At 49.2% G+C, this 23,288-nt stretch overlaps 1 protein-coding gene and 1 long non-coding RNA gene across 11 annotated transcripts in view; one reads left to right on the top strand and one right to left on the bottom strand.

Moving 5' to 3' along the window:
• Nucleotides 1–23,288, top strand: part of ITPR1 (inositol 1,4,5-trisphosphate receptor type 1) — a 350,791-nt gene that overhangs the window by 321,596 nt on the left and 5,907 nt on the right. For all 6 annotated transcript variants that reach the window (XM_013973556.2, XM_018066872.1, XM_013973555.2 and 3 more), the window contains one exon: nucleotides 18,272–18,433. In XM_013973556.2, the coding sequence (XP_013829010.1) occupies nucleotides 18,272–18,433 (162 nt within the window). The remainder of the gene's footprint in view (nucleotides 1–18,271; nucleotides 18,434–23,288) is intronic.
• LOC102188361 overlaps nucleotides 11,686–23,288 on the bottom strand; it is a 147,492-nt gene continuing 135,889 nt past the window's right edge. For 2 of the 5 annotated variants that reach the window (XR_001919977.1, XR_001919973.1), the window contains exons 4-6: nucleotides 13,391–13,553; nucleotides 12,473–12,863; nucleotides 11,686–12,246 (exon numbers count right to left, since the gene is read on the bottom strand). This is a non-coding gene — a long non-coding RNA (uncharacterized LOC102188361). The remainder of the gene's footprint in view (nucleotides 12,247–12,472; nucleotides 12,864–13,390; nucleotides 13,554–23,288) is intronic. The other 3 variants (XR_001919976.1, XR_001919975.1, XR_001919974.1) reach the window with 3 other exon arrangements.

Genomic DNA, 23,288 nt, shown 5'->3' with positions numbered 1-23,288 from the left:
GAGCCATCAGCTGTGAATGGAGACCACACAACTCACTGATGCCCTTCCTGCTGCCAAGGGCTGGAGCCCTCTGCCCCATTCTGTGTACAGCACGGAGCTGTGCTCTTTGCGACCCTGTAGACTGTAGCCCACCAGGCTCCTCTGTCCATGGGATTCTCCAGGCAAGAATACAGGAGTGGGTTGCCATGCCCTCCTCCAGGGGATCTTCCCTCCCTACCGAGAGATGAACCCACATGTCTTGCATTGGTAGGTGAATTCTTTTGAGCCTTTGTGCGTTTCTTATGCAGATGCAGTCATAACGCTCTGTATGTAAAGAAACCCCAGCTGAGGATTGCTCACTGGCAGTGGGCGTGGGCAGGCCAGCACTCATATGGCCCTAGTTCTTCAGCACCCAGGTTCTAGGGGGCTTCCTGGGGATGCCGTCCCGAGGAGGCCCTGAAGTCTAACTGTGTGCGTCTCATAGTTCAGAGTACACATGAGTCATACTGAGAGCTGGTAAGAATTCAGCTTCTGATTCAGCGGGCACTAGCAGAACTTGAGATTCTGCATTTCCAACTAGCGTCCAGGGGATGCCAGAGCTGCTGGTCCATGAACCACCCTCTGAATAGTAAGAGTTCAACAGAAGAGACAAAATAGACTCTGTTGTAAGAAATCATCCTCCACGCTGGTTCCGTGAGTGCTGAGAAGTATTCCTCCTCCTATGGGTTGAGCCATCTGCGGTCTGTGAACCTCTCCCATATCTTTTACGCATTTCATAAAGAAAACTACCAAAGTGGGGAGCCAGGAAGGGTGAACTCTGGGGATGGGGAGAAATAGGTGGGGTTTTGCCCCAGAGATGACTGTCTTAAAGGTTTTGAAAGAAAGGTATGGAACTTCCCTGGTGGTCCGGTGATTAGGACTCCGTGCTTCCACTGCTTTGAGCCCGGGTTCGATCCCTGGTCGGAGAGCTAAGATCCCGCAAGCCACCCGTCACAACCAAATGAAAGAAAGAGAGGGAGAAGGTAAAGAGACGGAGTGATTGGAGTGCAAAAAGGGAAGGAGAAAAAGTTAACTCAGAGAAGGAGGATAAAAAGACACAGGGTGGTGGGTGTCCTCTTCTGCAGATGAAAGTTGGGCTTAGGGTTAAGTCAGTTGTCCAGGCAGCGCTCAGCAGCTGAGCTGGGATGCAGGCCCAGGTTTGACTGTACTCCATAACCTCCACTTTGGGTGAACACGGCAAGGGTGCTAGCAGCTCTGGGCCGGGCAGAAGCAGGGTCTGTTCTTACGGAGACTGGACCTTGTGGTGGTTGCTAGTGCAGATGTTCATAGGTCAGGTTTCCAGGCTCACACATGAACTGAAAGGTCTTCAGGTCCTTTCTTTGCCTCCTGGTGTTGATAGTACTGAATTAAACCATGTTTGAACATTCATGCTAACACAAACCTATCTGTATTGTGTATAGCAGCCTGCATTCACCGGAGAAGGCAATGGCAACCCACTCCAGTTCTCTTGCCTGGAAAATCCCATGGATGGAGGAGCCTGGTAGGCTGTCCATGGGGTTGCTAAGAGTCGGACATGACTGAGCGACTTCACTTTCACTTTTCACTTTCATGCATTGGAGAAGGAAATGGCAACCCACTCCAGTGTTCTTGCCTGGAGAATCCCAGGGAGGCGGAGCCTGTTGGGCTGCCGTCTATGGGGTCGCACAGAGTCGGACACGACTGAAGCAACTTAGCAGCAACAGCCTGCATTCTCATTCAGTTCTTTCAAGTTTAGAAGAGGTGGCTTGTAGTTTTCACCCTAGTCACACCTTCCTTTTCTCCCCCACCCCACTTTGTCTGCTTCTTTCTATTTGAATGCGCCCCATCTTTAAATCTTTTGGGGGCCAGTTTTGAAGTTTTCTGTTAATCACCTTACTTTACAGTCACAGAAAACTCCACAGTGCTTTTGAGATTCTGTCTTGATCATAAAGACTTATCAGGAGCCTTGTGAGCAGTCAGCTGACAAGGATTAAGGGCCAGAAGTCACCCCCAGCCAGCTACCCTGCCTGCCCAGAGCCCCTGCATTCACTGAGCTTTCCCAGCCATGCCATTCTTGGTGGGAGAACTTCTTGTCACACCTCCTACAAATCTTTGCATCGAGGAATTCTTACCTCAGTGTCTGAGTTGCTGAGAAACCAGATGTCTGTCTCATGTGCTAGGAGAGGGCCCAGGAAGTATTAGATCCACCAGCCACAAGGCAGTGCCTTTTTGCCAACACCATTCCTGGCAGAGTCTGGCTCTAAAGCCATGTGAATACCTGCTGGGGGCTCCCTGGAGAGTGCCAGCCCCCGCAGGCTGGAAACGGGGTGCCCAGCCGAGTCACTCAGTGGGAGACCACTAACCTGTGTGTGGGAACTCGAACTGCAGTGGAGCAGGCAACCAGCCCCCATTATGAACCTACTGAGAGGCTGCAGAGGCACCCCAGCCAGTTGGGGGAGGGGTGGCGGTCCTCCCAGCATCCTTTCTCAGGAGGTGAGTGTCTGTCTCGGGGGAGGAGGAGAAGTCAGGAGACCTCTCAAGGAGGCCAACGCTGGGAAGCTGAGAGGACTCCAGCCTCGAGGAGGGAGAAGGGCAGTGGATGAGCAGTGTCAGAGATGGAAAGAGAAGTCGTCCGGGGGGCCCTTTGGCTCCCATCGGGTCCCAGGACTCCTTAGGAAAACCACCTCTTGCTTCATGGCTGGAGGCTGGGGGGTGCTGACTTCCTCAGTTCTCCTTAGCCCATTGATTAAGATCCCAGCGACTTCTAAAGAACTGGGGCATCACAGCTGCCAAAGGACCACCTGGCAGAACCAAGTGGGAAAGGTCCCCCCGGGGTCACTTGGAAGGTGGGGGAGCTTCCCAGACTCCCCGAAAACAGCCACTTTGCAAGTAGAGTATCAGGGATGGCAAATAGGTTTTTACCTCAAAAACCAACAAGTGCTTCGTGGAACCCACCAGGGGCTCTGATGGGAGAAGGGTTCTAAGGAGACAAGCTGACTTTGAAAGGGTGACTCCTGAGGCTGTGGTTCCCGCGAGAACAAGCGGGCCGGCGGTCAGGGAGCCAGGATGTCCTCTCTCTAGAAACAGATACATCCAGAAGGAAAGAAGGCACATCAGATGCTTTGCCTCATATTTGGGAACTTAGCAGCCAAATGTTCACCCACAAATTAATTCTCATCTAAACATAACAGGACACCATTTCCCTCTCCTCCTAATCATCCCCTTTCCTTTCACTGGAGGTGAAACATTCCTTGCAAAGCCAGGGTCAGGCTGCTGCCCCCCGTGAAGCTGTCATACCCAAGAATGGGATCCGCAGGCAGAGAAGCAAAGGTGTGAGTTTTGGCTGTGGCCCATCCAAGCCAGGCAACCCCAGGCAAGTCACAGAATGTCCCTGAGCAGAGTTCTCAGCTGTGGATCGGGGTTAATACCCGTTCCCGTGTCCTTGGGGTGGTGGAGAGGAGGGGACTATGTGGGCCCTGGGGTGGGGTGGTAAGTGCTGGGGGAGGGAGGCAGTGAGTGATGGAAGGGCCAGAGGAGCAGACATGGAGCCATGGGCAGGTGGTAAACAGAGGCCTGCAGTGCCGACAGCCGCCGCGAGCGCGTCTCCTGGGTGCCCGGAAAGCACAAGGTCCTGTGGCTGTTGGCACACTGTTGCTGAGGAAAGTCAGAATGGGCATCTTGACTCTGAGAACCTCCTCCCGTGGGAAATTCCTGTGGCTTCTCTCTCTTAAATTTAAAGCTGTTGAAAGTGAGAAGAAAGTGTTAGTCCTTCAGACATGTCCGACTCTTTGGGACCCCATGGACTGTAGCCCACCAGGTTCCTCTGTCCATGGGATTCTCCAGGCAAGGATACTGGAGTGGGTTGCCATTCCCTTCTCCAGCGGGTCTTCCCAACCCAGGGATTGAACCTGGGTCTCTTGCATTGCAGGCAGATTCTTTACCATCTGAGTCACCAGGAAAGCGGTTAAACATTGAGGCAGGGCAAGATTGACACTGTTACTGTGTGTCCGTGGAGGCGTCATGGGTACTTGTGACTGCTCTCTGTGTATTTAGGGCTATCCTCCACTCAGGCTCCCTGCCCGGGACCAGGCCCTCCGGCGCCGTGGGGAGTGGCCCCTGCGTCCTGTGTGTGAGAGTCTGTCTGTCACCCATATGTATACTGGGTTCGCTGTGCGTTTGTGTGTCGGCTCTGCATACATGATGGGCGGCGGTGCCAGGAGCTGGTGGCCACGGGGCGCTCAGCCTCGGCTGTGACTCCCAGCGCCACCCGGTGTACTGCAGATTTGATTTCAGATTCGTTGACTCAGGCCCCAGACAGGGCTGAACTTTCAAAGAAATGTGACTACAGGGTGACCTCACTTAGCCCTGGCAGTTCAAGGCAGCAGAGAAAACCCTGAGTTCCCTTCTCCTTGTATGAACTTGGAAGTTTGGTGCTACCATGTAGAGTTTTGGTGATAGCCCTTGTAACAATCAGACTGTTTTTAACCCTGCGCTACACTTCAGTTTTCACGAGACTTTACATACCACATGCCCTTGTTTGAGAGATGTTAGCTCTTCTCTGGTGCCAGCTGATATGAGAATGTGTGTGAGTCTGTATATGATGATTTGATTGGCCACGCAGTCTGATGTATTTAACCAGAATAAGTAGGAAGTTAGTTGTGTGTATCTTTGCCTGAAGGAATTTAAATACTGCACAGTGGATGCATTGTAGGTCTAAGATCAAATACGTGATTCCCCTCAAGGACCCAGGAGCCCAGTTTTCCGTGACAGTGAAGCTCAGGAGAAAACTCAGTCCTTGGTAAGCTGACTTAAGTTAACTCTTTTCAAGTTAGAAACTCAGAAAGCCTTAAGAGGGAAGGTTGGTAAAGAAGACCAGATGCTAACTGAAATAGAAGGCATGTATGTCTTTTGCTAATGAAATAGAGATTCCTCTTCTGAAGCTTGGAATTCTACCTTGTCAACATAAGGTGTGTTTTCAGAGGTGTGTTGTGAGTTCATTGCAGTTAAAGACAGTGATTTCAGGTGGAGTGCTGCTCACCCCCGTTCCCAGGGGCTGCTCTGGCCCCTCCTCTCTGCTGGGACAGTTGTGTGAATTGACAAGGAGACGGAATGGAAAACCTCCTTCCATGCCATCCTGATCCCACTGCAGAGGAAGCAGGCTGCGTTGTACTCTGCCCTGACCTGGGCAGACTGGGTCATATCCTCGGCTCAGGTCTTGTTTTATTGAGCAGGTACAGAAATAAATACTTCGCGAGCATGATCTTGTTTGGTCTCTGTAGCCGCTTTGCGGGTGTCCCTGTCACCATCTCCCAGGCAGGAACCTAAATAAAGCCCCGGAAGGCTGAGCCGCTCCTCCAGGGTCACAGGGCTGGGAAGTGCCTGGGCCAGGCTTCACATGCAGGTCCGCCGCCGAGTGTTCACCCTGGAGGTGTCTTGACATGTGCAGTGGCTCCTTCTGTGCTTGCACACGTGCCTCAGTGTCCGTGTGTCGAGAACCCAGCCGCAGTCCAGCTTGGCTGCAGGGGGTTTTCCTGAGGAGGACTGGCTCATCTCCCTCCTCCCCTCAGTGGTGCTGAATTAACTGCCTTCAGAGGAGGCAAAGCCCAGAGAAAGGAATAGGAGGAGGAGCAGGAAAGAAGATCCTGTAGAGAACAGCACCAGTGGGGTTAATTCCCTGAGCTGCCGTCGCAGGGGAGGGAACGGCAGAGAACAGCTCCGACAAAGGGAGTATCCGAAGTAGATGTTGATTTAGATGTGCGATAATCTGATAAACTTCATTGCCCTCAGCTAGGGATGGGGGATGAAATTTCCTTTGGTGACCATATTTGGGGAGAGAGAGTGGTAAGTTAAAGGGGAAGGCCAGTTCGCCAGAGCCGCAGTCAGGCTTGGGCTCCCACACCCAGGTGACTCATCCGAATGGTTATAACTCCCTGATAATTAAACACTGGAGCGTCTGATCCATCATCCCTTAAGCCTGGTGCTGACTTTTTCTCACAGCCAGAGTAGACAGCCTTCTCCCACTGCCCACCCACCCCCCTTCACCCCCGCCAACACACACACTAATCCACTGGACATTTTCCAGCTTGTTCCATCTTTTATTAGTTCACTTGACCTCCTCGGAGACTCACAGTACAGGGACATAAAAACAAGTGATTTTCCAAGTTAAAAGTAGTATCTGGTGGCAATGTGTGGTTTTGCCCAGGAAGGGAGAGTGGATTCCCAGAAAATGCTCTGGTGAAAGCCCTTAGAAATTTGCATGCAAAAAAGTCACACAAGGGAAAGCCTTTTTTTTTTTTTTTGCCTGAAAATAAGCTCCTGGGTAAACTTTCTAAGCAGATAAGTTCTATTAGCAAAGTAAGCGCCACTAAACATCTACTATGAGGAAACACTAAGATGAGTGACACGCAGGAGGACGTCTGGCTTTAGCATTCGTGCTTATCTGTATTTGATAAGGAAAGACAGGAAGCAAGCACAGACAGAAAGCAGTGTGTTAGGGGCTAAAGATCAAGACGGGAACTGAGTACCTGTCACTGCCTTCTGCTTAAAAGGGACATCGACTGGAGTCTTGCTCCTTTCCTGACCCAAGACACAGCCTGGTGCTATAGAACCTACCCATGGGCGCTCCCCAAAGGAGCACTACAGCTTCCCGCCCCAGGTAGTCCAGGGAATCGGGGAGGTGGGGGTGGGGGTGTAACTCAGGATGGAAGTGGAGGTGAGAATTGCGTGTGGATCACAGTCAGATCAGAGTCAGGCCCTGCACATCTACGTAGGACTTTCTGATGGCTCAGGCAGTAAAGAATCTGCCTGCAATGCAGGACATTCGGGTTCGATCCCTGGATCAGGAAGATCTGCGGGAGAAGGGAATGGCAACCCACTCCAGTGTTCTTGCCTGGATAATTCCGTGGACAGAGGAGCCTAGCATGGTATAGTCCATGGGGTCACAAAGAGTCAGATGCGACTGAGCGACCTGAGCGCGCGCACACACACACACACAGCAGCTGAAAAACAACAAAAAGTAGCTACAGGGAAAGGGAGGTGACAGTGGCGCCGTGAGCAGAGAAGGAACATAGAAATTGACACGGCCATCACGAGGGGACTTAGTTCGAGGAAGTCCCTCACAGATAGGACTTAGGGTGCAGACGGAGGGGTGTGCCCCTAATAATGCCCCCCGACCTTCCCTTCTGCCCCCTCTCTGTGTCTTGTAGATGGGTCTGGCAGGCAGGCTGTGGCTACTGCGGAAGTGGCGTGGAAACCCTCTGCCTCCACGCAGATGTGAAGCAATGGGTTTGGACTTTGAGCTAGAATTCCAGAGAGGATGCTGGGAGAAAGGGCAAGCGCGGCGTGGGGGTGGGGTGATAAGTCCCCGAGATGGAGATATTCCAGTGTCAGTCATGCTCTCAGCTTTTCTTTCCCAGGGCATTTTCTGGGAATGCACTCTGCCCTCTTATGAGAAAGAGCACTGCACCATCTCCTCCTCACTCTGGGAGGCCGTGGCCTTGGTTAAGATGCTGCCTGGGCTCTGTAAGCCCTCAGTGTCGGGCGGATGAGGATACAAGCAGTGCTGGCCTCTGATCCAACTCAGAAAGCTCTCCGCAGTTAGCTGACACCGTGGCCGAGTTCAAGCATGCCGGAGTGAGGGAGACGCACACAGGGATTTGGCACTTGCCTCGGGGTGGCTGGAAACAGCCTGTCAGCATCAGGGATGCGCCTCCCGCCGGCCAGGCGCGCTCGCACCCCCACCCTCGGCACCAGAGCTCGGGTTCGCGTCTGTGGCAGCTGCACAGAGCAGTTGCTCAGCTTAAGTTTCCACACCCAGGCTCACGCCCCGTCCTGCCCTCTGTCCTGCTCTCTGATGATCTGGAGGGTATGAAGCCACCCTCGCCTGAGTGCACTGCACAGGCAGCTTCCTTCTCTTTGGAGGCACTCAGGCTCTGGGAGACAGGTCTACAGGGACCTCCCAGCCCTCTGCTGGGAGTTCTCCATGCTCTCACCTCTGCCGAGGAGCGCTCAGCACTGTGTGTCATCGTTCAGGGAGCAAAGCTGTTATCTGCTCCAAAGGAACTCACCTGCTAAGGCGGGTCCCCAGGACTCGGGTCCCCTTGAGGGTGCTCCTGGCGCATGGTGGGTCCAGCCACCTATAATCAAGTCTCCCCCTTGGTTCGTTAGTCCAGGGGGGAATGCGGGGATTTGCATGTTTATACAGGTTTGTGTGTGTATATAAGGTGTTTATTTACACCCTCATTTCCCCCAATTCAGCAGATGTTTTAAACTCCAAGAACGCATTTTTCTCCCTTCCGTACCTTGGACTCACCTCCTGCGCCTTTGCCCACTGCAGCCCCCACTGGGCCACGCTGCTTACCCCTCAGCCCCAGGCTCCATGTTCACCCCGGTGACTCCCCAGCCTTCACTCTTTCATCTCTCCTCTGCTCTGAACACGGACAGTGTCTGACAGAGCTGGACACAGCCAAGAGGCGTGTGACCCCCTGGCCTTTACGAAGATGTTCTGAGTTTATTTTTATCAGGTACAAGTATTCAGGATTCTTTAACATGTATCTCTTCTCAAGAAAGTCTAGTAGCTACTAGACTGTTCCTCATATGAGAATGAGGAAAAGATCCTAGCAGTTAGGTACAGCCATTCATAGTTAACAATTATGCCGTGAACCAAGCTCTTGGCTTGTCCTTTCACAAACCTGCTTTTCTGCAGGACCCCAGTGTTACCACCTAGAAAATGAGGAGGCTGAATCGGAGGGTTTCTTGGGCCATCTTTAGCTCCATAATTCCACTCTCAAACAACTCCTAGGGTCTGTGTCAGGAGTGGATGTGGGTGTCAGGAGGGAGACGGGAGACCCGCATGGACACGGCAGTGAACTTTGGGGTAAGAGTGCAAGGGGGCCAGGTTGGTAACATGGGGTGGCTGGAAAGGAGTGAGGAATTTGGAGAATCTATGCTTGGCAGATCCTCTCTTCCTCCCAGAAGTGTTCAGGCTTTGGGCACCTTCCTTCCAAACCCCTCTCAGGTCAGGGTGATGCTGGCGGCCCGCCCTGAGCTCTCACTGAAGCCATACGGTCATCTTCCCATCACTTGATCCTCAGGGGGTCCAGGCCAAGCTGGCCTTCGGTCCAGAGGAGCCGCCCAGCACATGGTGTTGACAGGGACACAGCTACAGGTGAAACAGTGGCGCAGGGAGGCTCGTGGGTGTGCATAGGGCATATGTTCAAAGACAAACACCAAGTATTTTGCCCTGAAACAATAGCAAAGAACTTTGGAAAGCCTGTTAAGTAGGCTAAAAACAAACCAACAACAATAACAAAAACAAACAAACAAAACTGTCATTGTATAAAGGTATTAAGAGACCAAAGTTTAAACTCATGGAATCCAAAAGAGAACAGAAGAAAGACCAAGAAAAATTGCCAAAACCCTGTGCGTGACCGCAAGGAACCTTCTGGTGGATTGCTTAGCTAACTGGACGTGCCCGGGAGGCTGCCTGAGCAGAATGTCCTGAGCCAGCTGGGGAGGAGGGCGGGCTCGCCTGGAGGTTCTTCCTGAGGAATCTCCAGCCAGCCTGCCCTGCCCTGCTCGGCACAGCAACGCCTCCCTCACCCCCGCCCTGACCTTTCTCCCCTCCTCTGTAATCCTGGGCTTCCTCCACCCAGCAGCCTGGGTACCCAGGGCCCAGCGGTGCCTCTCTGACTGATGGGCCCTGCCATCTCAAGGCCCCAGTGCAGACCCAGCATCCCTTCACCTGAGGGTCCACAGTGACATAGAACGGTGGCTCTGCAGCTGGCCTTGCCTAGGGATTTCATCAGAAATGGGTGCGGTCCTCACTCTGGCGAGGGCCCGGCTCTGTTACACTGTATCATCCAAGAACAACTATTAACCAAGTCTGGGAAGGGTGAGTGGTCATTCCAGCCCAGCTGAAGATTATATAACAGGGCCCGTCTGGGTGATGTCGGCTGAGACGAGAGCAGACCGGGCTCATGCCTGTACTCGGGGCTGGCCTGGGCACTCTTCACGTGGCTCCACCAGGAAGAGAGAAATCCCGGCGTCTGAAATCTGGGAAAGGAAGAACTCACTCACGTGGGATCGAGTGCTACACCTGGAGTCAGCATCTCAGACGACAGACCAGCTCTGTGACCTTGGGCTGCTGACACTGACCTACAATACTTTTGCATCGTACTTTCCAGTTGACAGACACATTCTCACAGCCATTTGATTCTCATATTAACCCTGTGAAGCAGCCTTCAAAAAAAGGGAAGCAGAGACCCGGGTTGGTTGGCTGACTCGCCTAGCTCGCTGCCCTGTGAATACTCTGGGCATCTGGGCTTCAGTTCCTGACTCCAGGACACAGCTCCTGCCCATTGACACATTGACAGCTTGGGGCTGCTGCAGAAACCAACCTCTGACATACCGGGACCTGGATCCTTGAACTAGGGTCTGGCATCCCTCATAGCTCAGTTGGTAAAGAACCTGCCTGCAATGCAGGAGACCTGGGTTCGATTCCTAGGTTGGGAAGATCCCCTGGAGGAGGAAATAGCAACCCACTCCAGTATTCTTGCCTACAGAAACCCAGGGATAGAGGAGCCTGGCAGGCTGCAGTCCATGGGGTCCCAACAGTTGGACACGACTTAGCGACTAAACCACCACCACCAAATTCCAGGTGTGGGATCCTTTTTTTTTTTTTAATAGATTTTACTTTTTTACAGAAGTTTTAGGTTTACAGAACTGCTGAACAAAAAGTCCCGAGTTCTCATGTGCCCCCTTCTCCCTACCTTGCCTGCCAGTTCCCCTCTTAGTAACTTTTGTTTACTATGATGTAGTTACAATTGGTAAGCTAATATACAATAATTATTAACTAAAGACGGTAGTTTACACCAGGGTTTGTGCTTGTGTTGTGCTCTGTCTGTTCATCACTACCACCCCCAACCGCTGATTTTTTTTTTTTTACCTTTGGGATTCACTGTTTTAGGGTTTGTCTTGTGTTTTTTTTTTTTTTTTTTTTGTCTTTTTAAATGTATCATAGATACTATAAGTGGCAATTTTGGAATCATTGAGCATAGCGATCATTATCATTGTTTTTCACCCAAAGTAACAAATTCTGGGTTTTGTTTGTTTTCTCTGATCTTAGGAAAGAACTCTGAAGATTATTTTCTTCCTCTTTAATGCAAATAATCACCTTAACTTGGGCTTCCTAGGTTGTGCTGCTGCTGCTGCTGCTGCTAAGTCACGTCAGTCGTGTCCGACTCTGTGCGACCCCATAGATGGCAGCCCAACAGGCTCCTCTGTCCCTGGAATTCTCCAGGCAAGAATACTGGAGTGGGTTGCCATTTCCTTCTCCACTGCATGAAAGTGAAGTCGCTTAGTCGTGTCCAACTCTTAGCGACCCCATGGACTGTAGCCCACCAGGCTGCTCCATCCATGGGGTTCTCCAGGCAAGAGTACTGGAGTGGGGTGCCATTGCCTTCTCTGCCTAGGCTGTGCAGTGGTAAAGAATTCACCTGCCAATGCAGGAGACTCAGGTTCTATCCCTTGGTCAGGAAGATCCCCTGGAGAAGGGAATGGCAACCCACTGTAGTATTCCTGTCTGGGGAATCCCATGGACAGAGGAGCTTTGTGGGCTGCAGTCCGTGGGGGTCGCAAAGAATAGGACACAACTGAGTGCGCGCACACACAATCACCTTCCCTCACAAGAGAGGCAAATGTTTAAGGTTTATTGAGTGTAATATATTCCTGCTGTAGAAAAGTTAAGGGTTATCTTCAGTCTTCCTCCTCCACCCTCTTCCAGGCATTTTCTGGGGGTTTGGATATATGAAGCCAGGAGTCTGTTTCCAGGCTGCCCCTCCCCAGTTTTGGTTCGCTCCAGCCATCCCCAGGCACTCTGGGAAACCCAGTCTTTCATCTTGCTTGGTAAGATAAGGTGCAGTGCCTCTGACAGTTGCTTTGAAAGGACCATCTCTGCTCTCCTGAATCTTCCCCAAGGGGATTCTGAAGGGTGGAGGGGACTCTGTGGCTTACAGGTCCATTTTCCTGGGACCCATCTTCTGGCCAGTGATCCTGTCTTTTATCCTCATGACCCCACCAAAAAAAAAAAAAAACCTTGCAATTCTCTAGTCTGGCTGTGAAAGAATAACGGATTTAGCCATAAATGCTATGTTGTTTACATGGTAAACAAAACTACCATCAGTGGACTTTCTCTGAGGAGGTAACTGATGATCTCAGCTGTCTTTCTTAGAACTGCCTCTTCAGTTGAACCTGGGAAGAGGGAGGAAAAAAAAAAAAAAAACACTTCTCAGAATGATTAGCATTTGCATCATACAATCCAACTTCCTCTCCTCCTCTCTCTCTCTCTCTCTTTCTCTCTCTCACACACACATACACACAGCCTCCCTCTTTCCAGTCAAGAACGTTTCAAGAGGTCAGTGCCGCCCCCGTGTCTAAAACTTCAGTGTTTGCTTTGCAGGGACTTTTCCAACTTTACCTAGAAAAGAACTAACCAGAACCTTAGCACTTGTGGTCAGCCTGCTTCCGGCTGTGGCTTGAGTCGGTTTGTCTGCTCTGACAGAGGAAGTGCTTGCTGTGACGGGAACCGCACTGGCTGGATTGTAGGACTGGGGCAGACAGTGCCTAAGGACATTGGTATGTGAGGTGCCAGCAGCAAGGAGGGCGAGCGAAGCACAGAGGGGCTCCCAGACCCAGGGCGACAGATGCGGCCGACAGACAGGCGGTGCAGCCACCAGCCCTCGCCCAGCCCCACCCTCCTGACCACACACACCCGCCAAGATGAGTTCATGTATAAACAACATGTCTTCGCTGGAGATGACTTTCTCAAAAGTTCAGTAGAAGCTGGGCCCCTGAGACATGTTTTTGACCTGGAATAGACGTGAAGGTGGGATTTTTGCAAGCGTTCAGAGACCTTCAGAGTCTGGCTGGCTAGAGAGGCAGGGGTGCGCACTTCACAGGAGTCAGAGTGCTCTAACCAGCTCAGCGTTTGGTGTGAAAGGCTGAGCTAGACTGAAGTCACTTCTCTCTCTGCTCCTCTGCTAAGGCTGGAACAGTCTTAGGATTTTTCCTGTAGATTCGGATCTCAGTGTGGCCAGGTCGTGCTGGTGAGGAGCCTTCACACTGCACTGGAATTTATCCTACTGCGCAGGATGTAAAACCCATTGGAAATGGAGAGCACAGTTTGGCCAGAATAGCTAATTTTAACTCGTTTGGTAATTTGAGATTTGACTTAACAGCCAGGATGATTATTTAAGTAAAATACTGGCTACACCGAGGATCTCAAATTTTTGGTACACACCCATGTCAGGGCAAAAGAGCTAATGACACCCACTGGCCAGAGCACTCAGGTTCCCTTGTTTGGGGTTTTGGTGGGGCCCCCAACTCTGCTTCTTACTGTTAGATGTAAATGTTAGAGGAGGGCTACAAGGGAGAAACTTGAAGGTGGTCACCGGGAAGTATCTAGACCAGGAAATCCTGTCCCTCCGTTTGCACTGAAGACTCTCATGAGATGGAGAATGAAGACATCACTAGGATCCAGGCACAGGGTCCAAACAGACCTGTAGAAAGGATGGCGTTTCTATAAAATCATGGGATTTTACCTTTAAATCTGATTCATGTTCTGCTCCAGGGCATATTGTGAGGCCAATATATTTTCAATCTTTAACTGTTGACTAAGATGGACATTCAAATGAGATGCGTTTTTTCTGCCCATGGCTTTGTGTAGCCCTCAGACGGGGTCTTCATCCCCAGGAGTACAGGGAACCAATGTACAGAAGCACAGAGAAAGCGAAAGCAAACAGCATCAGAGTGCATCTCTTGACCCTTGAGGGGAGGAGCACAGATGCCAGCAGCAGCCACCTTAGGGCCAGTGGAGCCCGTTCACCGGTCCAGCAGACACTGGGCACTGAGCACTTGGAGCTGAGACTGCAGTGGGGTCCGTGGAAGTGCGGAGCCATGCCCTGCAGCCTCATTCCTGGCACTACCGCCCCTTGGGGATATAGGGACCTTGCCATCCTGTCTCTAGACCCTCAGCACTCAGCCCTGTGCCAGGCACAGAAATTATCAACGGTCTTTTCAGTAATCAGTTGTTGGATGGGGACTGTGTATTTTGCATTTGTCAGAGGCCTTTCTGAAACCGTTGCTTAGGAGTCAAGGGATCACATCATACACCCCACGGAAGAAGGTATGAATCCACTGTGAACAAAGTCTCTTTTCCATCTATAGTTGTTGGGTCACTTGCTCTTTAAGAAGAAACTGTTCTTTAAGGTACGTGCAGACTTTGCATCAATTTTCTGTATTCTTTTGAAGACCTATTTAATGTGGATTTTGTTTGGAAAGCTGTTTTCTATTTTTGTGGAGTATTCGCTAAGCCAATGCACATATGAAAGATCTGAGAGACAGGTTTGAGGTGAATCCTCTGGCCATTTTCAGCAGTTCCTCTATATGTCAGGCACTGGTGACTGCTCACCTTCGCCCCAGCGCCTCACCAGGCAGGGGCTCCAGGTCACTTTCTGCCCTTCCTCACCACCTGCTGTCCCTGCTGCCTCCCTGCCTTACCAGTCCAGCTGTCCAGCCAGCATCACACACGGGCCCACCAAAGTCTGTCTGCTCTCCTCTGCAGCTCAGACCACTCTGGTTTTCCAGGCTGTGCGCAACAGCCTGCTGAGTAGCCCTCGTGGTGACCCCTTGTGTGGCCAAGTACAAACCTTCCCCAAGACCCAGGCCTTCCAGGAAGAGGACACCAGCCACTCACAGCCCCCGCAGTCATGTCCGATGTTGACCTGACTCTCACTCCCTTGACACAGCCTAGCTGCTTTCTTCAGTTCTGCTTTTTAACAGAAACAGCCACTCTCCTTAACTAAACTGCAAGCACTCTGATGGGCGGAACCCTGGCTCATACTTAGGTTTCAAAGCCATGACCACCTTAACGACATCTAGGAGGTAGGGACCAAGTGCAGGGGCTTCGCTGCTGGGTCACCAACACCAAGTATGTAAAGACTCCTGAAGCAGTTGTATTTCTTGAAATGTTTTCTTCCGAGAGTGCTTATGCTTTTGAGTTGAATCCAAAGAACTAGCAAATATTTCCTTCCAGATATACTCAGCAATAGCAGCTTACAGTTTGTAAACACCAGGTCATTCTCAGGGTCTCCTGTGAGATACAGGGATTTCCTTCTTCCCCACCCTCTACCAGTCACCCTCTCTTCTGGGGCTGGTTCTGCGCTACCATCTTGCAACACCCTCCCAACAGGATGTCTGTGGTATCCCCATGGATGGTGTGTCTATGTGCTCTTCAGAGTCTGACGGTTTCAGTGGGACTTTGTGTCTTTCCTCTTTACCTTGCTTCCTCGGGAGTCAGTGTGCAGACACGTGGAGTCATCCCTTCGGAAGTCCGGCCTCGGGTGCTTAGCCAGTCCCCAGCAGTTGTGTTTATGGTCCACCAGCCTAGCCCACCCATCTCTCCTCCTGTCACGGGGCTTGAGCCGTCTATGAGCATCAGTATAGCCCAGACCCCTGTCCCCTCCATGCGCCGTCTCCTGATCAGTCGGGCCATTCCTCCCTGAGAGGGACAGAGGGGGAAGGTGTGGTGATGACTCGGGGTGGTGAGTGTCATCAGTGACAGCTGACCATATGCCTTTCAGCATCGCTACTGTGCTTAAGCGTTTTCAGATGTCTGCTCTCTTCTTCTTCGCTGTAGACACACAGCAGGGAACCGATGCAGCCATGGCAACAGTCCAGAGTTCTAGGCTGGTCATCCTCAAGATGGAATGTATTTGTCAAATGCTCTTTTGCCTACTGCTCTGTCTGTGGAGGGTCGCTGATGAGAGCTAGTGGAGGCTACTGTCAGGGCGCATGTGAAGGGAATGTTGGTCAGGCCGTGTGGCACAGGCAGGGAGACAGTGTCATATTCCTCCTCCCACGGGCATTCTAAACACTTGAGATTCACCGTGTAAGCATTAGTTACCAGGCCACCCAGGAAGCAGTGGACTGACCATTCCTTGCATCCACGAGTATTTATCCAGGGTCTTCTGTGCTTTAGTCTCTGTACTCAGGTGGCTCCTGGTCTCAGAATGCAGGCAGGCTAGAGAATCCCCCCATGTCTTAAGCAAATGCTTTGAAGCAGACGGGACACCTGTGCCAGTGTGGTGCCTTCTTTGTGAAACTATCAACTAGTTCTTATTTGGCGTCTGTATTGCTAGATCTCATTAGGTCAAGACATGGTCGTCTTGCTTTTTAATATTTAGACATGTCTTGTGGGATTTTGTTCTTGATTTCGAGTATGTTGATGCCTTGTATTGTGTATGACAGGTTGGCAAACTCCGGCCTATAGGTCAAAGTGGGCCCTCTGCCAGCATTTGTGAAGTCTTCTTGGGAAACAGCTACCCCATTCACTTGTGTCTATGGCTGTTTGGGGGCTACATGGCGGATTCATTGTGACAGAGTCCATATGGTCCAGAAAGCCAAATATCCTATCAGAAAATACTACCCGGAAAAAGTCTGCTGACCTCTGGTGTACACAAAGCACCAGTAGCAAATTCTGCATGCGTGGGGTGGGGGGGGGGGAGGGGGTTGGTCATGATTTGTGTTAGAATGTTTATTAGAATTTATCCCGATGAGATCAGAATGGCCCAGAAGAAACGTGGTAGCACGTGGATGTGGAAGGAGTAGGTTTTCCTCCCCTTACCTCTGGCTGATGGAGCTTCTCTGTGGTTCATTCCTACCTTTCTGTACAGCACTCATCTATAAAGTTTACTTTTTAGGAGAAGTGGGAGAAAAGCAGATGTGGGCAGAAAGAAGTGAGGTGGGAGGAAGAGTCTTGTCCATTCTGTTAACCAGCAGTGAGAAATGGTGTTGACAGGTATGAGCAATAGGTATTAAAAGAAAGGGCAGACCTCTGACTTACTTGCAGTAATGTCTTTGTCACATTAAAATAACAAATATAAATCTTCTCCTTAATGTGTAAATGCAGAACCAATATTCTTGAAGTATTTGTTATGAATTCTAAGCTGCTCTGTATAGTTGAGTTGAACACATGTTCATCATCACAAATTTCATGTAACCCCCTTAAGAGTATCCTTTTGCTCTCTTCAGAGTACATATGTGTTTTAGTCCTAAAAGTCCAGTTCTCTTCAGATACAGGAGCATTAAAGGGGATATCTGTTTCTCTTTCAAGTTTGTAATTTGATTGCAGTCACCAAGCATTGAATCTGCCTGCCCTACCTTTGGGTAATATTGATGAAGGGACCAAAATCTCACTTAGATTAAGGGTCCAATTTTGTGCTGGTAAATGTTTGGGAAAAGAGGGGGAACTGATTTGTTGTGTTTGCCACTTTGAATACTAACACCATGGCCATTTCAGGTGACAAGTGTGATGTTACTGAAAGCAGAGTTGTAAAGAGTTATGCAGTTGGACCCTACTACAGTGTTTCCATCATACAGACATGATAGAGGTGAACAACCTCAAGAGCATGGATAGAAATAAAATGTGGGAAATGAAAAAAAAAAAAGAGTGGAGATGATGAGGGGAGGAAACTGAATGGGTCTTTCTTACACCAGCCAACAGCACAGGCCAACCATTTCAGGCGTGGAGGAGCAGGAGGCAAGAAGTGAGGGGAGGCAAGAGGTGAGGGGTGGTGGTCATTAAGTTCACAAAGAGGGCAACTGAACCCACTCTCCGTTTGCAGCCTCTTGACAGTGGTCTACCAAAAGCACACCCATACACGTTGCTGGTAAATCCCACAACACTTGGATCTTAAAATCCACTTGCTTCTAGAGTGTGTGTTTGCAAATGATTTTGGAGTTTAAGTTGGGGAAGATGTACAGAATCCCTGAGGATGGATGGTGGTGAGGGTCACACAGCAGAGTGGATGCTCTTAATACACTGAACTGTACACCTCGAAGTGACTACCATGGTAAGTTGTATTGTGTATACGGGACCACAGTTTTAAGACTCAGATCCTCATTGGCTCTGTAATTTGCAGAGATCACAGATGGAACGGCAACGTTCGTATTCGGAGTAGAGGAACTTTGGAAACCCACTTTGACGCATGTGTAATTTTACAGTGATTTCTTCTAGGAATTAAGAGAGTTTCCTTACACTCAATTACAAAGGTATTTACTGATTTTTTTTTTTTAATACGCAGTGCAGTACATGAGTTCTGTAGCAGGCAGAGACAGCCCGACGAGTGGTGCTGCCAAGACAGGATGGCATGGGAAGAGTGCCTCTGTGGTCTCTGCTGGTAGAAGTGACGCCCTCTTTTTTCCGTCTGGGTTCTAGGAAAGAAACCTAGACTGGTTCCCGAGGATGAGAGCCATGTCCCTGGTCAGCAGTGATTCGGAAGGAGAACAGAATGAGCTGAGGAACCTGCAGGAGAAGCTGGAGTCCACCATGAAGCTTGTCACCAACCTCTCTGGACAGCTGTCAGAATTAAAGGATCAGGTAAAGAAAAGAACCCTACCTGCCTACACACATACACACACCACTACGATACATACCAGATTTGGTGAGGGGGGAAAAAAAACAGTAGTGCTCATGTTACAATGCTGAAGTTTGTCATCTGAACGAAAAAGGAAATGGGTGAGAAGCCCATTCGGTCCATCAGTTTCCCCTCCGTTCCCCCCTCACTGCCCCTTTGACAGGATAAGCCTGTGACACTACTTTCAGTGCTGCTCAGGACGAGGCTTTAATGTGACAAACAAAACCAGAAAATGAGAAAATGCAAACTACTTCAGTGAAGTGCTGTCCAGAAAAACACACTGTAAAACTGTCCCGTCGTCTTCACTGACGGAAGATGGCAAGCTGTTTCTGGCTTTTCTTTTCAGCCCTCAGAACTATCAGCTCCTCTCCCCAGGTACTTGCATTCAGCGTCTAGGGGATAAACCCTAGTCCAGGAAGAGCCCCATCCTCACTGACTGGCCGCCGTCGTCTAGGCAGTGAGGCAGCTGCCGGGAGTGGGACAGGGAGCACTCTGAACGCACCCCTGCCCTCCCCGGGCTTAGCCGTCCACACACGTGCTGCCGCGTCCTGCCCCTGTCCCTAAGATAAACGCCTTGCCCCTGTAACTAAGCTGGGGCAAGGGGGCATTCTTTGTGCCCTCTCCTGGCCCCCTTAAAACAAGCACTCACAGTCACCAGGTGATGACCTCTGTGCTGGAAGAACCTGTGCTCAGCCGCATTGATTGGGATCACCCTGCACACCGTGCTGAAAGCTTTTTAATCAGTTCCATACGTGAGATTATACATTTTACACAGCAGCAGTTACCTGGCCAGGCTGGCCCGGAGGTAAGTGGTAAGGTAGACCCACAGCTGGTTAATTACTCTGGGGAACATAATAACTAGTATAATAACTAGTGACGCTCCACCTAGGGTAAACTCTTCTTGGAGGTGGTTTCCATGGCACTTTAAGCAGTCCTACTTTGCATTATGTTTCTTTGCCAACTAAATTATTCCAAACTGAGCTCCAAGATACTCTCTGGCCTCAAATTCACTTCTTTCACTTGTATTAAGGTGCAAATAAAAAGACTAATGAGAGGAGAAAGCCTTATTTATGAAGGCTATCTGTGGTGCTGAGCTGGGAAGCCCCCTAAAATGAGTAATAACCTGCATAAGTAAAACTTATAGAGATATAACTAGTTTCCTTTGCTAATTGTTTTATTGAGTCTTTAACCCTGCTGTGAAACACTTGACAAATGGTCCCCAGAACTACAGTGATGCACGAGTCTGTCTGCTACGGCCGCTTGTGTTACCCCGCCCCGCCCCCCCCCGCGAGTGAGGCGAGCTCTTTAACGCATGGAGCGATGCTTGAGCTCCCTTCCTCTCCCTTAGAGCTGTGGCTCTAAGAATTGCCATTAAATCAGGTACTTTAAATTAGATGCCAAAAAGTCATAAGAGAAATTGATCTAATATAGACCTAAATAAAGGAAGCAATTAGCTTTCTATACAGTGCCATCTGTAAACACGTCTGGAGCTATTATTGGGTAGTCTGTGGTAGTAAATGCCACACGAGTAGGCCTGGCCTGTCCTCTCAGCACTAAGAATCTGGGGTGTTGAATTGCTCCCTGAAGGTGGTTCTGAAGCTGCTTCAGTGATAGACACTTCGCAAAGCAGTGAACTTGGCCTAAGGAGTGAGTGGAGCTGAGGAATTCACCCAGAATCATAGGTGTACGAGGTACCCAAGACCCTGGAGGGCATTGGACCCCATCCCGTCGTTTCGTTTTGTTGTTGAGATACTAAGATACACAGCAGGCTGTTGGGAAATTTACCCAACTTTACCCGAAAACAGCAGGCAGGAGCTCTTGGTCTTACAGGCTGGGCTTGAGTTTCCCTTGTTTTGTTTCCTCATTGTACCCTGTTTGCCTTTCATGGTTGACTGTTTCAATTCTTACTCATTTTTTTAAGAGTTAGAGTTTCAGAAGTCACATCATATATCAATATTTAAACATTACGAAGGATACATTCATTGCCATGTTACGTAATTGATCATAGAGACTTGGCATCAGGATTGTTTCTATGAAGCCAGAATTTGGCTTGAACAAACTATGTAAAACTATGATTACGTATGAGCTAAGGTTCATTCAGTGACAGCAAAACCAGTGTGGTTTAAACTGCTTGGTTTCAGCTCTTTTTACGTTTTTGTTTTAAAGTGAGCCGTTGGAACCACCCTTCAGAAAACCTTACCCTTATGAATGAATTTGAAATTGAACCATTTTTTCCTTGAAGACGTTATAGGCTAAAAAGAAATAGGAAACCAGTAACTTACTCTAAAGTACCTTTTACCAGGATTGATCTGCTTAGGTTTTAAGATGTCCAGAATTACAGGAAAAACTCAGCATTGCTGCTTTTACTGGGGGAAACTTGGTTCTTACAGAAAGAATTAGTCAACAGTTTCTTTTGACTTTGTAGCAAAGCTTTAAAGCATTTTTTGGAGAATCAACTTGGTGAAAAGATTCACATTTTGTTAATTTGGTGTGTAACAATCCTAAAGATTTCTTAACCTTTTCTGCATAAAAAGTCATGCAGATAGGCAGCAAATTGCTGGTTCTTAAATGGTAATTGTGTGAATTCTTGCTCTCCAAAGGGAAAAAAGTTTTGAATTAAAAAATAAAAAGCCCACAAATGATTAATGAACAAGAAACTCTGTGATAAGATATTTTTTAAACCAGCTATGAAAGAATACCATTCAGTAGTAACAGTGCTGGAAAATACAAAAATTGCTTCATCACTTAGATATTTTTTCAGATCTTCTGGTCCAGAAAAGCAGCATAATGGAGCAAAGATAGTTGAATGTCTTTGGCTTTGATCTTTATTGTTATTGACCTCTCTGGTGGTGGTGGTCTTCAAATACCAGTTTGAGAAGAAAAAGTTCTTATCAAGGATACTAGTAAAACCCTGGTTAGTGGCTTTTCCATTACTGCCAAGAACAGTTAACTAAAATTACTGTTCTAAGTGTTAATTCATGATGCTGCTCATCTTCAAGTTTCCCCTCCCAAGAGATTCTGAATACAAATGTGATTCTAAAATGTTATGGAAAACCCCCAAAGAACTTTCTGGCCAATCCAGTAGTTGTTAGGAATACTAGTAGTGCTTGAAATTCTTACCATATTAACATGGTATATTGTTTGGTGTTTTTCATGCAAGAGGGTTACCTTGTTAACTACATAAAGAAGGAAGGAATAACATGATCAGAATAATTCCTCACAGTTGGAAAATGGGATATTAAACCTCACTTGAAGGTCTGTGTTCCTTAGCCTGTGTTGGAATCACAGAAGAGGCCGTAGGTAACACCTGCCCTCTAGGATACTTTGATGTATCCAGAAAGAAGCAGACCTCTAACAATAGGATACAGCAGGAAAAGTACTAGGGCCCATCTGCCAGAATGAAGCCCATCTCATGGGGCAAGCGGGGCCTGGGGTGTCAGAGGAGTTGAGCTCCTACAGCTTGCTGCTGCTACTGCTAAGTCACTTCAGTCGTGTCCGACTGTGTGCGACCCCATAGACGGCAGCCCATCAGGCTCCGCCGCCCCAGGGATTCTCCAGGCAAGAACACTGGAGTGGGTTGCCATTTCCTTCTCCAATGCAGGAAAGTGAAAAGTGAAAGTGAAGTCGCCTACAGCTTGACAAGGAGGTAACTTCTGAGCTAACAAGGAGGCGCAGCAGGGGGGCAACCCTGGAGGGGCGTCAGCATGAGCAACGGCGTGAAAGTGCATGGCGTGCTCCAGCAAACGCACTGTGCACCGGGCCTTTCACCACTTCCTCTAGCCACCATTTACTAAGTACCTGTGGGGTGCAGCCCTAGGGCCTGGGGTTACAACGCTGAGCTGAACCTATTCTCCTTCAAGGAACTACGAGTCTGGAGTGGGAGACAAATAGGTAGACAAATTAGAATTCACGAGTCTGGAGTGGGAGACAAATAGGTAGACAAATTAGAATTCAACGTGTAAGTATGTAACAGAAATTTGAAAGTTGGCTCAGGGAGTAAAGAAAAAGGCAGCACTTCACTCTGCCTGACCTGAGGGAGAGGATCTGAGTCACTGCCATGGAAGCCTCAGGAATGGTCATGCAGAAGCGTGCGAGAGAGTCTATCAGGAGAGCTCAAGAGGACCACTGCACTGGGGACCAAGAGTGTGACTGTCTGTATGTTTATAGTGAGTCAGTATACCTGCTTTTGAGAGAGGCTTCAGCTGTACTTTTCAGTATTTTAGGCTCGTCCTTAGCAGCATGACTGATTATATAGGACTGTAAATATCAGTTAGATCGAGGCTAGTGGAGGTGATGGAATTCCAAGTGAGCTATTTCAAATCCTAAAAGATGATGCTGTGAAAGTGCTGCACTCAGTATGCCAGAAAATTTGGAAAACTGGAAAAGGCTTTCATTCCAATCCCAAAGAAAGGCAATGCCAAAGAATGCTCAAAGTACCGAACAATTGCACTCATCTCACACGCTAGTAAAGTAATGCTCAAAGTTCTCCAAGCTAGGCTTCAGCAATACGTGGACTGTGAACTCCCTGATGTTCAAGCTGGTTTTAGAAAAGGCAGAGGAACCAGAGATCAAACTCCCAACATCTGCTGGATCATCAAAAAAGCAAGAGAGTTCCAGAAAAATATCTACTTCTGCTTTATTGACTACACCAAAGCCTTTGACTGTGTGGACCATGACAAACTGTGGAAAATTCTTAGAGATGGAAATACCAGACCACCTAACCGGCCTCCTGAGAAATCTGTATGCAAGTCAAGAAGCAACAGATAGAACTGGACATGGAACAACAGACTGGTTCCAAATCAGGAAAGGAGTACATCA

This window comes from Capra hircus, chromosome 22 (assembly GCF_001704415.2).
Source record: "Capra hircus breed San Clemente chromosome 22, ASM170441v1, whole genome shotgun sequence".
NCBI lineage: Eukaryota > Metazoa > Chordata > Mammalia > Artiodactyla > Bovidae > Capra > Capra hircus.
This window is presented reverse-complemented; position numbering and strand designations above follow the sequence as displayed.